This window comes from Lagenorhynchus albirostris, chromosome 18, assembly GCF_949774975.1.
Source record: "Lagenorhynchus albirostris chromosome 18, mLagAlb1.1, whole genome shotgun sequence".
NCBI classification, from domain to species: Eukaryota; Metazoa; Chordata; class Mammalia; order Artiodactyla; family Delphinidae; genus Lagenorhynchus; species Lagenorhynchus albirostris.
This window is the reverse complement of record NC_083112.1, coordinates 422,822-440,489: the sequence shown is the minus strand read 5'-3', so window position 1 is coordinate 440,489 and position 17,668 is coordinate 422,822. Positions and strand designations below refer to the sequence as shown.

Here is a 17,668-nt window from a genome sequence, read left to right as displayed (position 1 = left end):
TGTAATCATAAAATATTGTATAATAAATTGTGTTCTTTTCCCACTCAACATGGAAAATGCTATGGTACGTTCTGTAGCCTTCATAACCGTAATTTTAATGGTTGTCATCTTTATGCAGATCATCAAATAATATATCAGTATTTAATGTTCTTTGTGGTAGGACTGAGTCATTTCCATTATTTTTAATTTAGTTTTCAATTTTAATGGTGTTTTTATGTATATGTTCCTTAGAGTAAGTTATAGAAAAACACAAATGATATGGCAAAAGGTGTCTATACTTACAGTTTAGGATTGGGCAGTTTTGGGATAAAAACTTATTCCTAATTTCGAGTAATTCCTGGGTGTAAAGAGGTCGTGTCTCTTCCTTATTTTTTAAACAGTACTCTCCCTTAACCTTTTCAATTTTTTTTTTTTTTTTGGCCGCACTGTGCAGCATGCGGAACTTCCCCTACCAGGGATCAAACCCGCGCCCCTTGCAGTGGAAGTGCAAAGTCTTAACTATTGGACCACCAGGGAAGTCCCCTTAACCTTTTATTTTGGAAAATTTCAAACATCCAGAAAAGTTGAAAGACCACTGCTGTAATTACCAGTATACCTACCACCTACATGCAACAGTTGATATTTTTCCATATTTACTTTGTCTATCTGTATTTGTGTGTGTGTGTATATACCTGTATCTATACTTAAATTTATATCTGTATTTACATCTGTATATAGTTTGCTGAGTCATTTCATTGCAAATAATATGCAGACATTATATCATTTCAAATATCAAGTAAAAATTAGGACATTCTTCTATATAACCACAATACTGTTATTATACCTAGGGACCTTATCTATGCAAACACAATTCAGAATTCTCCCTATGATCCCAAAATTGCCTTTTAAAGGTGTTTTTTTAAAAATAGGATCCAGTCAAGGTTTATGTATTACATTCAGTTGTTACAACTCTTTATTTTTTTTGTTTTGTTTTGTTTTGTTTTTCCGGCCGCACAACGAGGCGTGCGGGATCTCAGTTTCCCGACCAGAGATAGAACCCATGCCCCCTGCATTGGGAGCATGGAGTCTTAACCACTGGACCACCAGGGAAGTCCTTTAGTCTTTTTTAACTTAGGAAAGCCCACACCTTTTTCTCCATAACATTAAACTTTTGAAGACTTGTGTTTTTTTCTTTTTTTTTAAACATCTTTATTGAAGTATAATTGCTTTACAGTGTTGGGTTAGTTTCTGCTGTATAACAAAGTGAATCAGCTGTACATATACATATATCCCCATATCCCCTCCCTCTTGAGCCTGCCTCCCACCCTCCCTATCCCACCCCTCTAGGTGGTCACAAAGCACCGAGCCGATCTCCCTGTGCTATGCGGCTGCTTCCCACTAGCTATCTATTTTACATTTGGTAGTGTACATATGTCCATGCCACTCTCTCACTTCGTCCCAGCTTACCCTTCCCCCTCCCTGTGTCCTCAAGTCCATTCTCTACATCTGTGCCTTTATTCCTGTCCTGGCCCTAGGTTCTTCAGAACCACTTTTTTTTTTTTTTTTAGATTCCGTATATATGTGTTAGCGTATGGTATTTGTTTTTCTCTTTCTGACTTGCTTCACTCTGTATGACAGTCTCTAGGTCCATCCACCTCACTGCAAATAACTCAATTTCGTTTCTTTTTATGGCTGAGTAATATTCCATTGTATATATATGCCACATCTTCTTTATCCATTCATCTGTCGATGGGCACTTAGGTTGCTTTCATGTCCTGGCTATTGTAAATAGAGCTGCAATAAACATTGTGGTACATGGCTCTTTGAATTGTGCTTTTCTCAGGGTATATGCCCAGTAGTGGGATTGCTGGGTCGTATGCCAGTTCTATTTTTAGTTTTTTAAGGAACCTCCATACTGTTCTCCATGGTGGCTGTATCAATTTACATTCCCACCAACAGTGCAAGAGGGTTCCCTTTTCTCCACACCTTCTCCAGCATTTATTGTTTGTAGATTTTTTGATGATGGCCATTCTGACTGGTGTGAGGTCATTGTACTATACCTCATTGTAGTTTTGATTTGCATTTCTCTAATGATTAATGATGTTGAGTAGTCTTTCCTGTGTTTGTTGGCAGTCTGTATGTCTTCTTTGGAGAAATGTCTATTTAGGTCTTCTGCCCATTTTTGGATTGGGTTGTTTGTTTTTTTTAATATTGAGCTGCATGAGCTGCTTGTAAATTTTGGAGATTAATCCTTTCTCAGTTGCTTCATTTGCAAATATTTTCTCCCATTCTGAGGGTTGTCTTTTCGTCTTGTTTATGGTTTCCTCTGCTGTGCAAAGCTTTTAAGTTTCACTAGGTCCTATTTGTTTATTTTTGTTTTTATTTCCATTTCTCTAGAAGGTGGGTCAGAAAGGATCTTGTTGCGATTTATGTCATAGAGTGTTCTGCCTGTGTTTTCCTCTAAGAGTTTTATAGTGTCTGGCCTTAACATCTAGGTCTTTAATCCATTTTGAGTTTATTTTTGTGTATGGTGTTAGGGAGTGTTCTAATTTCATTCTTTCACATGTAGCTGTCCAGTTTTCTCAGCACCACTTATTGAAGAGGTGGTTTTTTCTCCATCGTATGTTTTTGCCTCCTTTATCAAAGATAAGGTGACCATATGTGCCTGGGTTTATCTCTGGGCTTTCTATCCTGTTCCATTGATCTGTATTTCTGTTTTTGTGCCAGTACCATACTGTCTTGATTACTGTAGCTTTGTAGTATAGTCTGAAGTCTGGGAGCCTGATTCCTCCAACTCCATTTTTCTTTCTCAAGATTGCTTTGGTTATTTGGGGTCTTCTGTGTTTCCATACCAATTGTGAAAGTTTTTGTTCTAGTTCTGTGAAAAATGTCATTGGTAGTTGACAAGATGGGGATTGCCTTGAATCTGTAGACTGCTTTGGGTAGTATAGTCATTTTCACAATGTTGATTCTTCCAACCCAAGAACATGGTATATCTCTCCATCTGTTGGTATCATCTTTATTTTCTTTCATCAGTGTCTTATAGTTTTTTGAGTACAGGTCTTTTGTCTCCTTAGGTAGGTTTATTCGTAGGTATTATATTCTTTTTGTTGCAGTGGTAAATGGGAGTGTTTCCTTAATTTCTCTTTCAGAATTTTCATCATTAGTGTATAGGAATGCAAGAGATTTCTGTGCTTTAATTTTGTGTCCTTCCACTTTACCAAATTCATTGATTAGCTCTAGTAGTTTTCTGGTAGCATCTTTAGGATTCTCTATGTATAGTATCATGTCATCTGCAAACAGTGACAGTAAATAAAACAGTGACAGTTTTCTTTTTTTTCCTATTTGGATTCCTTTTATTTCTTTTTCTTCTCTGATTGCTGTGGCTAAAACTTCCAAAACTATGCTGAATAACAGTGGTGAGTGTGGGCAACCTTGTCTTGTTCCTGATCTTAGTGGAAGTGATTTCAGTTTTTCACCGTTGAGAACGATGCTGGCTGTGCGTTTGTCATATATGGCCTTTATTATGTTGAGGAAAGTTCCCTCTATGCCTCCTTTCTGGAGGGTTTTTTATCAAAAATCGGTGTTGAATTTTGTCGAAAGCTTTTTCTTCATCTATTGAGAATATCATATGGTTTTTATCCTTCAGTTTGTTAATATGTTGTATCCCATTGATTGATTTGTGTATATTGACGAATCCTTGCATTTCTGGGATAAACCCCACTTGATCATGGTGTATGATCCCTTTAATGTGCTGTTGGATTCTCTTGGCTAGTATTTTATTGAGGAGTTTTGCATCTGTGTTCATCCATGATATGGGCCTGTAGTTTTGTTTTTTTGTGACATCTTTGTCTGGTTTTGGTATCAGGGTGATGGTGGCCTCGTAGAATGAGTTTGAGAGTGTTCCTCTCTGCTGTATTTTGGAAGAGTTTGAGAAGGATAGATGCTAGTTCTTCTCTAAATGTTTGATAGAATTCACCTGTGAAGCCATCTGGTCCTGCACTTGTGTTTGATGGAAGATTTTTAATCACAGTTTCAATTTCAGTGCTTGTGATTTGTCTGTTTATATTTTCGATTTCTTCCTGGTTCAGTCTCGGAAGGATGTGCTTTTCGAAGAATTTGTCCATTTCTTCCAGGTTGTCCATTTTATTGGCATAGAGTTCTTGTAGTAATCTCTCATGATCCTTTGTATTTCTGCACTGTAAGTTGTAACTTCTTCTTTTTCATTTCTAATTCTGTTGATTTGAGTCTTCTCCCTTTTTTTTCTTGATGAGTCTGGCTAGTAGTTTATCAATTCTGTTTATCTTCGCAAAGAACCAGCTTTTAGTTTTATTGATTTTTGCTCGTTTCCTTCATTTCTTTTTCATTGATTTCTGATCTGATCTTTATTTCTTTTCTTCTGCTAACTTTGGGTTTTTTGTTTTTCTTTCTCTAATTGCTTTAGGTGTAAGTTTAGGTTGTTTTTTTGAGGTGTTCCTTGTTTCTTGAGGTAGGATTGTATTGCTATAAACTTCCCTCTTAGAACTGCTTTTGCTGCATCCCATAGGTTTTGGGTCGTTATGTTTTCATGTCATTTGTTTTTAGGTATTTTTTGATTTCCTCAGTGATCTCTTGGTTATTTAGTAGTGTATTGCTTAGCCTCCATGTGTTCGTGTTTTTTGCAGATTTTTTCTGTAATTGATATCTAGTCTCATAGTGTTGTGGTCGGAAAAGATACTTGGCACGATTTCAATTTTCTTAAATTTACCAAGGCTTGATTTGTGACCCAAGATATGATCTATCCTGGAGAATGTTCCATGAGCACTTGAGAAGAAAGTGTATTCTGTTGTTTTTGGATGGAATGTCCTAGAAATATCAATTAAGCCCATCTTGTTTACTGTATCATTTAAAGCTTGTGTTTATTTATTTTCATTTTGGATGATCTGTCTGTTGGTGAAAGTGGGGTGTTAAAGTCCCCTACTATGGTTGTGTTACTGTCGATTTCCCCTTTTATGACTGTTAGCATTCGCCTTATATATTGAGGTGTTCCTATGTTGGGTGCATAAATATTTACAATTTTTATATCTTCTTCTTGAATTGATCCCTTGATCATTATGTAGTGTCCTTCTTTGTTTCTTGTAATAGTCTTTAAAGTCTGTTTTGTCTGATATGAGAATTGCTACTCCAGCTTTCTTTTGATTTCCATTTGCATGGAATATTTGTTTCCATCCCCTCACTTTCTGTCTGTATGTGTCCCTAGGTCTGAAGTGGGTCTCTTGTAGACAGCATATATATGGGTCTTGTTTTTGTATCCATTCAGCCAGTCTATGTCTTTTGGTTGGAGCATTAAACCATTTACATTTAAGGTGCTTATCGATATGTATGTTCCTATTACCATTTTCTTAATTGTTTTGGGTTTGTTATTGTAGGTCTTTTCCTTCTCTTGTGTTTCCTGCCTAGAGAAGTTCCTTTAGCATTTGTTGTAAAGCTGGTTTGGTGGTGCTGAGTTCTCATAGCTTTTGTCTGTAAAGGTTTTAATTTCTCCATTGAAACTGAATGAGATCCTTGCTGGGTAGAGTAATGTTGGTTGTAGGTTTTTCCCTTTCATCACTTTAAATATGTCCTGCCACTCTCTTCTGGCTTGCAGAGTTTCTACTGAAAGATCAGCTGTTAACCTTATGGGGATTCCCTTGTATGTTATTTGTTGCTTTTCCCTTGCTGCTTTTAATATTTTTTCTTTGTATTTAATTTTTGATAGGTTGATTAATACGTGTCTTCGTGTGTTTCTCCTGTATGGGACTCTCTGTGCTTCCTGGACTTGATTGACTGTTTCCTTCCCATATTAGGGCAGTTTTCAGCTATAATCTCTTCAGATATTTGCTCAGTCCCTTTTTCTTTTTCTTCTGGGAGGCCTCTCTTTCGAATGTTGATGCATTTAGTGTTGTCCCAGAGGTCTCTGAGACTGTCCTCAATTCTTTTCACTCTTTTCTTTGTTGCGCTCTGTGGTAGTTATTTCCACTATTTTATCTTCCCAGTCACTTATCCGTTCTTTTGCCTCAGTTATTCTGCTATTGATTCCTTCTACAGAATTTATAATTTCATTTATTGTGTTGTTCATCATTGTTTGTTTGCTCTTTAGTTCTTCTAGGTCCTTGTTAAATGTTTCTTGTATTGTCTCCATTCTATTTCCAAGATTTTGAATCATCTTTACTATCATTACTGTGAATTCTTTTTCAGGTAGGCTGCCTATTTCCTCTTCCATTTTTTTGGTCTGGTGGGTTTTTACTTTGTTCCTTTATCTGCTGTGTGTTTCTCTGTCTTCTCATTTTGCTTAACTTACTGTGTTTGCCGTCTCCTTTTTGCAGGCTGCAGGTTCGTAGTTCCTGTTACTTTTGGTGTCTCCCCCCAGTGGGTAAGGTTGGTTCAGTGGGTTGTGTAGGCTTCCTGGTGGAGGGGACTGGTGCCTGTGTTCTGGTGGATGAGGCTGGATCTTGTCCTTCTGGTGGGCAGGACTGCGTCTGGTGGTGTGTTTTGGGGTGTCTGTGAACTTTTTATGATTTTAGGCAGCCTCTCTGCTAACGGTTGGGGTTGTGTTCCTGTCTTGCTAGTTGTTTGGCATAGGGTGTCCAGCACTGTAGATTGCTGGTTGTTGAGTGGAGCTGGGTCTTAGCGTTGAGATGGAGATCTCTGGGAGAGCTTTTGCTGTTTGATATTATGTGGGGCCAGGAGGTCTCTGGTGGATCAATGTCCTGAACTTGTCTCTCCCACCTCAGAGGCTCAGGCCTGACACCCGGCCAGAGCACCAAGACCCTGTCAGCCACTTGGCTGAGAAGAAAAGGGAGGAAAAAAAAAAGAAAGAAAAAAATAAAGTTATGAAAATAAAAAATATTATTGAAAATTTTTTTTTAAAAGTAATAGAGAAAGAAAGACGAGAGCAACCAAACCAAAAAGCAAATCCAGCAATGATAACGAGCGCTAAAAACTATAGTAAAAAAACAACAACAACAAAAAACAGAACTGTAGGACAAATGGTAAAAGCAAAGCTATGCAGACAAAATCACACAAAGAAGCATACACATGCACACTCACAAAAAGAGAAAAGGAAAAAAAACATGGAAGAGAGCAACCAAATCAATAAACAAATCTACCAATGATAATAAGCTCTAAATACTAACCTAAAATGAGCCTAAAACTAGAAACAAATTGATGCAGAAAGCAAATCCCAAGTTGCTCCCAAAGTCCACTGCCTCAATTTGGGATGATTCCTTGTCTATTCAGGTGTTCCACAGTTGCAGGTGCATCAAGTTGATTGTGGAGATTTAATCCGCTGCTCCTGAGGCTGCTGGGAGAGATTTCCCTTTCTCTTCTTTGTTCTTCACTCAGACAAGACAGGGTTAAATGAGCAGCTGATTCGGGGGCTCTGGCTCACTCAGGCTGGGGGAGGGCGGGGTACGGAATGCAGGGTGAGCCTGCGGAGGCAGAGGCTTGCGTTATGTTGCAACCGCCTGAGGCGTGCTCTGTGTTTTCCCAGGGAACTTTTCCCTGGATCACAGGACCTGGCTTGGCGGGCTGCACAGGTCCCCGGGGTGCATGCATGTGTGTGTGTGTGGATAGTGAGCTGTGCTCGCACACAGGCCTCTTGGTGGCGGCAGCAGCAGCCTTAGCGTCTCATGCCCGTCTCTGGGGTCTGCGCTGATAGCCGCAGCTCGCGCCCATCTCTGGAGCTCGTTTAGGTGGTGCTCTGAACTCCCCCTCCTCGCGCATCCCGAAACTGGTTTCTTGCATCTTAGGCAGGTCCTGACTTTCCCGGGCTCCCTCTCGGCTAGCTGTGGCATACTCCCTCTCGGCTAGCTGTGGCATACTCGGCTAGCTGTGGCATACCCCTTCAGGCTGTGTTCACGCAGCCAACCCCAGTCCTCTCCCTGGGATCCGACCTCTGAAGCCCGAGCCTCAGCTCCCAGCCCCCCGCCTGCCTCGGCGGGTGAGCAGACAAGCCTCTCAGGCTGGTGAGTGCTGGTCGGCACCGATCCTCTGTGCAGGAATCTCTCCGCTTTGCCCTCCGCACCCCTGTTGCTGCGCTGTCCTCTGTGGCTCCGAAGCAATCCCCCCTGCCACCCCCTGTCTCCGCCAGTGAAGGGGCTTCCTAGTGTGTGGAAACTTTTCCTCCTTCACAGCTCCCTCCCAGAGGTGCAGGTCCCGTCCCTATTCTTTTGTCTCTGTTTTTCCTTTTTTCTTTTGCCCTACCCAGGTATGTGGGGAGTTTCTTGCCTTTTGGGAAGTCTGAGGTCTTCTGCCAGCATTCAGCAGGTGTTCTGTAGGAGGTGTTCCACATGTAGATGTATTTCTGATGTATTTGTGGGGAGGAAGGTGATCTCCACGTCTTCTCCGCCGTCTTGAAGGTCCCCAAGTAAAGTTTTATTTTGTAGAATTACCTCTAAAACAGTGCCCTATGCTTCAGAGTACTTCGTCATTACAGCTCTGTTAGTTTCCTGCTGCTGCCCTGTCGAGAAACTGTGACCACGTGGTGTATAAATTCTTTACCAAGGCAGCTCGACACCTTCTTTCTCTGGGGCTGAATCCCCGCTGCTCACGTGCTCTTTACACACACAGATCTTTCATTGACTGCAGTGGGAATTCTCAGTGTGTAAAAGGAGAGGTTTTCCTGTCTGCAGACTTTCACTTGTCAACTTCACAGGATGGCTTCCGGATTATTTTGGGGGTCTCAGTCCTCAGTAGCTTGCCAGCGAAGTTGATCTGAATTGAGAACTCAACACCAGATACTTTGAATAAAGTCCAGTCCTAGCAAAGGACTTGCTTCAAAATTTAATCAGGTAACAGTGTGACCGAACAGAGGGCTCACTGTCAGGTCACAGAAGCCAGTACTATGGCACGGGTTTTTGAGAGGTCAGCTGGAAAGGAGAGCAGAATGTTGTGTTTTCATTAGCATTTTGTAGTTTTTCTTTATCATATTAAAGAATTCCTTGAGAGTTTTAAAATCTTTGGTATACATTAAGTTTAAATATTTTTTTAGTACAGTAACTTGTAAAATTCTCAAGTTTTAAGACTTTAATATGCTTTTTTTTGAACTAAATTGTTGCTCATTTTTATCCTAGGAGAAGGTATTTTACCATGTTCGGAGAAAATGACGGAACAGATTCAGGAAGGGAACAATACGAACTTAAAAAAAATTGGTGATTCCTCAGAAGTGGTTAATATCGAAGAAAGGTATCATCCTTGTTGGAAGGAATTTAGTATAATAGTCATTATTATTGGTACTTTCTCTGAAAGATCCATAGTTTTCTTGTTTTTGCCTGGGTATGCTTTTAAGTAAAGGGTTGAAGATCCAACGTATTCCATGTTGTCAGCAACAGAAGCAGGTTGGGGAGATACATCAGGTTGACAATGTCCTGGAAAAATGGAGCAAAGTTTTTTCACCTAAGGGAAATACCTGGATAAAACTAAGCTTCTCTCAAATAAGTAAATCCTGTTTTGGAGAAGAGAAAAAAGTCATATATTGGAGTCTTACACATGGTGTCACTTACAAATAATAATTGAGTGAGTGTGGTTACAGAATTTAAAAATTTTATGTCAGAGATAAAATATCAACTGTGAGGTTGTTTATTATTTTCTTAAGTATTTTAATATACATTATGGAATGGCAAATGACTTTTGATTGTTTTGTTTATATTATTAAGGATCTTAAAGAATGTATTTAATGAACTATTTTTGAAATATTTTTATTTATGTAATGAATATGTTACTTCAAAAGTTAATCTAAGGTCAGTAGGTGGACTTCAGAGGGGTTTTTCAAATCATGTGTAGAGTGACGTGTATTTCTGTGCTTTGGAGGATGGAGTGGGATTGTAGCTTTTAATAGATTCTCGGAGGGGATCTGAGACTTTGAAAAAGGTTAGTTCTCAGTCAGGCACACTAAGTGTAAAGTATTCACCACATGATTTGAATGTTAAATAACTTTACTTTCATGATTAGGCCTATTAAAGCTGCTATTAGAGAAAGGAAACAAACCTTTGAAGACTACTTAGAAGAACAGATTCGGTTGGAAGAACAAGAACTGAAACAAAAACAGCTAAGGGTTAGCATTTCCACTATTTTGATTAAATTATCTTAAGGCTTTAGAGATTTGTTTATAATTTGCTTTAAAAATAACTTTGAGATTACTTGGATATACCAGAATTAATTCAAATATTCTTTTATTTTAGGAAGCAGAAGGATCCTTGCTAATCAAAGCAAAACCAAAACAACCATTCTTAAAACGAGGAGAAGGTTTAGCTAGATTTACTAATGCTAAATCTAAGTTTCAGAAGGGGAGAGAAAATAAACTAGTCACTACTCAGAGCATTTCAGAGGACAAACCTGTGTTTAAATTAGATAAACAACAATTCCAGCGGAAAACTGCTCATATAAATAAAGAACTGTGTACAGAGAACCTTCCTGTCAAAAAGAACAGTAAAGCCAGAACAAAGAGTGGTTGTGTCACACTCAGTCAGAAGCCGAAAGTGCTTAAGGGTAACAATAGGAAAAGTCTCTCTCCAGCAGGGTTGAAGATACTGGCAGGGAAGAAATGTGATGGGCAATTTAGAGGTCAGATCAATTTAGAAAAAACGGTAGAATCTAATAATAAAGAAAATGTACCCGAGTGTACAAAGCCTTGTGACGTTGGTTGCAAAATCTGGAATAATACACAAGGTAAAGACAGACTTTCCCTTTTGACAGGGCTGGCCAGCTGCGTGGCTTCTAAGAGCCCAATAAGTGAGACTTCGAAAGAGTCAGAATCTTCTCTTGACATTTCTCTTCAGAAAAAGTTAGAGAATTGGGAACGAGAAAAGGAAAAGGAAAATTTGGAATTAGATGAATTTTTGTTTTTAGAACAAGCTGCTGATGAAATATCATTTTCTAGTAATTCCTCATTTGTACTGAAGATCTTAGAGAGGGACCAACAGATCTGCAGAGGTCACCGGCTGTCTTCTACTCCTGTCAAAGCTGTGCAGCAAGAGAAGACAGCAACACCGGATCCCATCAGTGAGCGTAACCAAAATGAGGATCCAGACCGTACCAAGTGTGAAAGTAAGGGTGAGTGTGAGGTTGCACCCAAACAACCTGATTCAGTATCCTCACCTGATGGATCGCAGGAACAGTCCTGTAAAGTCAATAGGAAAGTGTTCCAAATGAGCACTTGTGAAAGTCCAACTAGGTGGAATGCAAGCGATGACGAGGGTGGTACAGACAGTGATGATAGCACTGATTCTGAGGAACACCTTGATGTCACCATAAAACCATCAACTGAGGATAAAGAAAGGGGTTTCAGCAGCAGAGAAGATAGTCCCCAAGTCTGTGATGGGAGGGGACCTTTAAGGGACACCAGGACTCAAGAAGAAGATAAGAGGAGAGATGTTGATTTAGATTTGTCTGATAAAGATTACAGTAGTGATGAGTCTATCATAATAGCAGGCTTGAAAAATAAAGCTTCTGATTCCTCAAGAAGATACCCATCTATGAGTAAAATTGACTTTGATGATGAAAGAACTTGGACTGACCTTGAAGATGATTCATTTAAACATGATGTTATTCTTGGGAATGAAGCCATTTATGGGACTCCCCAGACAACCTACCCCAATAAGAGTGAAAAATGTGTACTGGACAAAACAATAAAAAGGAAGGTTGCAGCAGTCAAGAAGGGAGAAGACTTGAATAAATCCAGTAGGAGCACAAGTCCTCCTCCTACCTCGGATCTGATGATGAAATTCTTCCCTTCTTTGAAACCAAAATCAAAATCAGAGTCACGCTTGGGAAATGAACCCAAGTTAAACATAAATCAAGACCAGCCGCCTGGTAAGTCAGAGCATTGTAAACTATGTAATGGAATGTTACAAGTTTAACATTTATTTTATCAGTATGTTGTCAGAATGCTTATTAAAATCCCAACCTTTCTAGTTGCTCAGTGGAAATCTAGTAGGTGATTTGTTAAAGTTTAGTAGGTAATTTGTTAAAATTGGATTTGTTTTGTGAATCTAATGTAATAGTCACTAGTATAAGAGTTTTGGAAGAATTGTGATTTCAGATTTTTCAAATTTTAGCCTGTATCTTATTGCTAAGGCTTTAAAATTAATTATTATAAAGTGAGATAACATTTAAGTTTCTTTTATAACCAGGGAATACCCAATTTGTGGTTTGTGCTACTGTGCTACCTCTGTGTGTGTGTATTTTTTTTAATTAGTGTTTTTTTTTTTTTTTTTAACTACCTCATGCATTTACTTGCCAAATATGATGAGGAAGAAACACAGTAAAATTCAAGTTTCTTTTCTTCCCCAGACCTGGGCTCTTAGAGACATCAACTTTCCCATTTCATTTGTGTATTCTACAAAGATTCCATGCATATGAAAGCATATGTGTGAATGTGTATATAATCCTCCTTTCTGCACAGATGAAAACATATTTTTTATATACTGTTCTGCACCTTGCTTATAATAAATTTTGAAGATTGTTCTAATACACACACATCTGTCTCATTCCATTTAGTGGCTATATAGTATTTAGTTTATGTGATGGATTTTATTAACTTATATTGAAAACAGTTTTCCATTATGTCATGTTATAAACTCTGAATGTCTAGCAAAGCATAGGTGCTTTAAAATAGAAATTATAACTTAAGGTAATTTTTAAAAATACTCTGATTTTAAAAATATATTTAAAATATATATATATTTAAAAATAATATTTTTTGCAGGAATTTTGGAAGTTAAAAAGTGTAGAAGCAAAAATGTTTATAACTACCCTATCCTAAAGTAATTGTGATATCATTTTGGGATATTTCTTTCCATTCATTTTTCCTGTGTATTTTTCATATGGTAGAGACATATATTATAACTCGCCTCATCCTTTTTGACCAGGTGTATAATATGCTTTGGCCATATCATTAAAACTCTTTGTATACTTTAAAAATGGTTGCAGAGCATTATATGAATGTAGCATAATTTTATTTAGTAATTTCTTTAATGTTGGATACGAATTATTTTTCACTATTAGAAATAACACTTCAATGCATATTTTTGTGCAGGACGATTTGTATGATTTTATAAGTTCGTTCTTTAACTAGATTTTTAGAAGTGGGTCTAAGGGTAGATAATGTGTATTTTAGCCTTGTGTTACAAATCAGGGTTATTTTCCAGAAGGGTAGTTGAAGGACGAAAGCATTGGCTATTTTCTTAAGTAGCAAATTTGATACTGAAAAAGATCTTAATTTGTATTTCTTTGATCAGTGGGGGGTAAACTTTGATTTTGGTGTTCATTAGAGCTTTAAGTCTCTTGCAAATACTTATTCATGTTCTTAAGCTATTTATGTATATTGGTTTAAAAATTTATTTGATTTTTTAAATACATAACGTTCATTTGTCATCAGATTGATACTCTTGAGGTAGAATGATTTGATTCTTAAATTTAGGCTGTTCCATCTGGAAAGTTCGACTATAATAATTTTTTTCTTTGCTTTTAGAAGCATTGTTTCTAATGCATTTTAATAGTACAGGTGTTTACCATATTTTTGGCTCCTAGTGTAATAGCTAGCTAGTGTTTTGCTGTTGAAAGCTTTTTGTGAAGTTCAGTATTTGTGGCTTATCTTATAGGTGACAATGTTCGATCTCAAGTTTTGAGAGAGAAAGTTATTGAATTGGAAACAGAAATAGAAAAATTTAAAGCTGAGAACACATCTTTAGCTAAACTTCGCATTGAACGAGAAAGTGCCTTGGAAAAACTCAGGTAAGTTTGCATCTGTAAGTGGGGGAAAATGTATAGTGATTCAGCTTTATTTTTAAGATTATATCTGAACTATTTGAAACAATTCTTATTAATCCAACAATAAAAGTGAGAGAAGGAAGTGAAATAAATATCACATAAGAATTTTTAAATAAAATGACCCACTGTGGTCAAAGATGTCTTAAAAGGAGAATTGTCGTCGTGATGAGGTCATAAATTGAAATTTGAAAAGCAGTGTGGAGCTCTGAATTCAAGGGCCACCTTGGCCAGTGTATTAGTTTCCTAGGGCTGCTGTAACAAAATATACACAAACTGGATGGCTTGAAACAACAGAAATTTATTTTCTCATGGTTCTGGGGGCTAGAAGCCTGAAGTCAAGGTGTCAGCAGAGCCATGCTTTCTCTTGTATCTTCTGTTGGTTTCTGGTGATCCTTAGCCTTCCTTGGCTCACAGCTGGACATGTGGGTTGTGTCTATGTTTGGGTTATTGTGAATAATGCTGAGGAACCACCATACTGTTCTGCACAGTGGCTACACCAGTTTACATCATGTTAGTTGATTTGTGTGTGTTGAACCAACTTTGCATCCTGGGGATGAATCCCACTTGGTCATGGTATTTAATGCTTTTACTGTGCTGTTGAATTTGGTTTGCTAGTATTTTTTTGAGGATTTATACACTGTATTCATCAGGGACATTAGCCTATAGTTTTCCTTTCTTGTATCTTTGTCTGCCATTGGTATCAGAGTGATAACTAACCTCACAGAATGAGTTTGGAAGTATTCCTTCTTTTCTTGGAAGAGTTTAAAAAAGAATGGTGTTAATTTTTTCTTTGACTGGTGGAATTTACCTGTGAAGCCATCTGGTCCTGGACTTGCGTTTTTTGGGAGGTTTTTGATTACTGATTCAGTCTCCTTATTTGTTATTGGTCAGTTCAGACTTTCTGTTTCTTCTGGATTCAATTTTGGTAGGTTGTATGTTTCTAGGAATTTAACCATTCTAAGTTATCCAGTAGTTTCGAATATAATTATTCATATATGGTCCTTTTTATTTCTGAGGCATCTGTTATAATGCCTTGCCTTTCATTTATGACTTTATTTATTTGAGTCTTCTCTCTTTTTTCTTAGTCTAGCTAAAGGTTTGTTGATTTTTTTCCTCTTGGACTCCCATAATGCGTATATAGTTCATTCATACAGTAGTGTCCCATAAATCCTGCAGGCTTTCTTCACTCCTTTTCATTCTTTTCCCTTTTTTCCCCCTCTGACTGAATAACTTTGAATCACCAGTCTTCACAGTCACAGATTCTCTCCTCTGCTTGAGTCTGCTGTTGACATTTTCTGTTGCATTTATCACTTCATTCCTTGTATTCTTCAGCTCTAGAATTTCTTTTTGGTTCTTTTTTTATGATTTCTGGCTCTTCGTTGAACTTATTGTTTTGTTTCACGTATCGTTTCCCTGGTTTAATTGAGCTGTTTTTCTGTGTTTTCTTGTAGCTTGCTGGGCTTCCTTAAAGCAGTTGTTTTGTGCTCTGTGTCAGGTCATCTGTAGACCTCGATTTCTTTGGGATTGGTTACTGGAGCTTCATTAGTCCTTTGGTGGTGTCACGTTTGCCTGATTCTTGGTGATCTATGTGGACTTGTGTTGCTGTCTTTGCATTTGAAAGAAGAAACGCCTGCTTCTGTCTTTACAGACTGTTTTTGGCAGGTAAAGACCTTCTTCTGCTGGATCCCTGGACCGGTGGGTCTACTTTCAGGATCACAGTCAAGTGGGGTTGTAGCTGGGTCCACAGTTGGTAGGCCTGTTACCAGGGTTGCAGTCAGCTGTGGTTCCTGCTGGATCCCCAGTAGGACAGGACTACTTCTTGGACCACGGTCAGGCAGGGCTGGAGCTAGGTCATGGGGCTGCCTCGTGGTCCACTTTTGAGTCTGTAGACAGGAGGTGTGTTTCCAGGCGTGAGGATGGGTGGGGCTCCTGCCAGGTTTCTGAGCAGCTTCCTACCAGGTCCCTGGGTGGGCAGGACTGACTCCGTACCACATAGAACAGGGCTGGAGCTAGGTCACAGGGCTGTGTCAGGATCTGTAGGCAGGAGCAAGCTCTGTGGGTCTCTTTCCAGGGGCATGAATGGGCATGGCTCCTCCTGGGTCCTTTGGCAGTGGGGCTGTTTTCAGTGCGTCAGGACCACATTTGGTAAGCCTGGCACTGGGGCATGGGCCTGCCTTCTCTAAGTGGCTGTCCTTGATCTTAGGCTTCACCAGCGTTTCTCATTTCCTGCCTGAATCCTAGAGCTTCCACAAACGCACTTCTGTCTGTGGATGGCGTTTGTGTGGAAGGATGTGAGCCAGGGGCCTCTTGTTCCACAGTCTTGTGTCGTCACTCTCCCTGTGCTCTTTACACAGCATCCAGAAGGAGCCCGGGTCCTGACAGTTCCTCTGACCCGCGTGCTCCTAAGCTAAATACCAGGGTCTTCACAGTGATCCACAGACCCTAGTTAATCGCCCCGCCTCCCGCGCCCCCCACCCTTTTTTGCTGACGTTTTCTCCTACCGTTCTGTCTCTTTAGCCACACTGGCCTCCTGCCTGTTCTTTGAACACATCAGGCATGTTCCTATCTCAGGGCTTTTGCATGTGGTGTTCCCTCTGCCTGAACTGTTTTGTCCAGATACCTCCATGGTGGTTCTCTCACGTCCCTCAGGTTTTACCTCAAATACTGCCTCAGCAAGATGACTCTGTCCATAATTTCAGGCTCCTAACCTCCATATTTCCTAACCTCATTCCTTGGTTTATTCTTCTTAACATTTCCAGTGTTCCATATATTTTACTTGTTAATCTTATTTATTGTCATCTGTCGCTCCCACTAGAATGTAAGAAGCTTTATAGGAGTAAGGATATTTATTTTTCTCACTGTGGTTTCTCCAGTAGTGTAGTAGTGTAGTGTAGTGTACACGTAGTGTAGTACTTGAATCATAGTAGGTATGCAGTGAATGCTTGTTGAGTAGTGCTTTACTGAGTTAATTGACTGTTACTTCACTACTGTGGGCTGAAGATGGATTCACCAAAACTAGCAGCTCCTCAATTCCAGGTTGTCACTGGTGTTCCATTTTGGTACCACATGTGGATTACTGTACTGAGGTGGTCTCCTTAGATTATAACGTGGTTTGGTTGTTTTAGGAAAGAAATTGCTGACTTTGAACAACAGAAAGCAAAAGAATTGGCTCGAATAGAGGAGTTTAAAAAGGAGGAAATGAGGAAATTACAAAAGGAACGCAAAGTTTTTGAAAAGTATTCTACAGTTGCAAGAACTTTTCCGGATAAAAAAGAACGTGAAGAAATACAAGTATGTCAGTTCCTTACATTATACTCATATCAGTTAGTAAAGATGACAGTCTGGTAAGAATCTTAGAATTATTTGATGTGTCAAAGGGAAATTGGGTATCAGTTTATTAATCATCCATTGACTCAGCAAATAATCTGAGACATCAGGAACATCTTTTGTAGTCTTGACTTTCTTTTTTTTTCAATTTTTTTTGGCCATGCCATGTGGCATGTAGGATCTTAGTTCCCCGACCAGGGATTGGACCCGTGCCCCCTGCATTGGAAGCACGGAGTCTTAACCACTGGACCGCCAGGGAAGTCCTGTAGTCTCGGCTTTTAAAGAGTAAAATACATCAGTTCTTTTCTTACTGAAGGCTTCCCCAGAAAATGCTCCGATAATGACATGTATGTATTAACAAGCCAGGAGTTGGAGATTCACCAGTGGAATGTGTTAATTTGTTTGACCCACCACACATTGTTCTGTTCATTTATAATAATTTAAGGCTTGTATACTAACTAGGTGTTTAACTCTAAAACTTGTAAACTGATAAGCCACTTCATCAGTCCTATTCATTTCGAAGTTAGAAATGGACATGATCAGAGGAAAGTAGTAGTTAAAAAGAACTAATGCA

The 17,668-nt window shown here is 38.9% G+C and overlaps 1 protein-coding gene across 4 annotated transcripts in view; it reads left to right on the top strand.

Annotated features, from left to right (window-relative positions):
• The window catches only part of CENPJ (centromere protein J), a 56,649-nt gene that overhangs the window by 16,596 nt on the left and 22,385 nt on the right, over positions 1–17,668 (top strand). For all 4 annotated transcript variants that reach the window (XM_060128937.1, XM_060128934.1, XM_060128933.1 and 1 more), the window contains 5 exons: positions 9,072–9,183; positions 9,949–10,051; positions 10,179–11,808; positions 13,599–13,731; positions 16,893–17,058. In XM_060128937.1, coding sequence (XP_059984920.1) covers positions 9,072–9,183; positions 9,949–10,051; positions 10,179–11,808; positions 13,599–13,731; positions 16,893–17,058 — 2,144 coding nt within the window. The remainder of the gene's footprint in view (positions 1–9,071; positions 9,184–9,948; positions 10,052–10,178; positions 11,809–13,598; positions 13,732–16,892; positions 17,059–17,668) is intronic.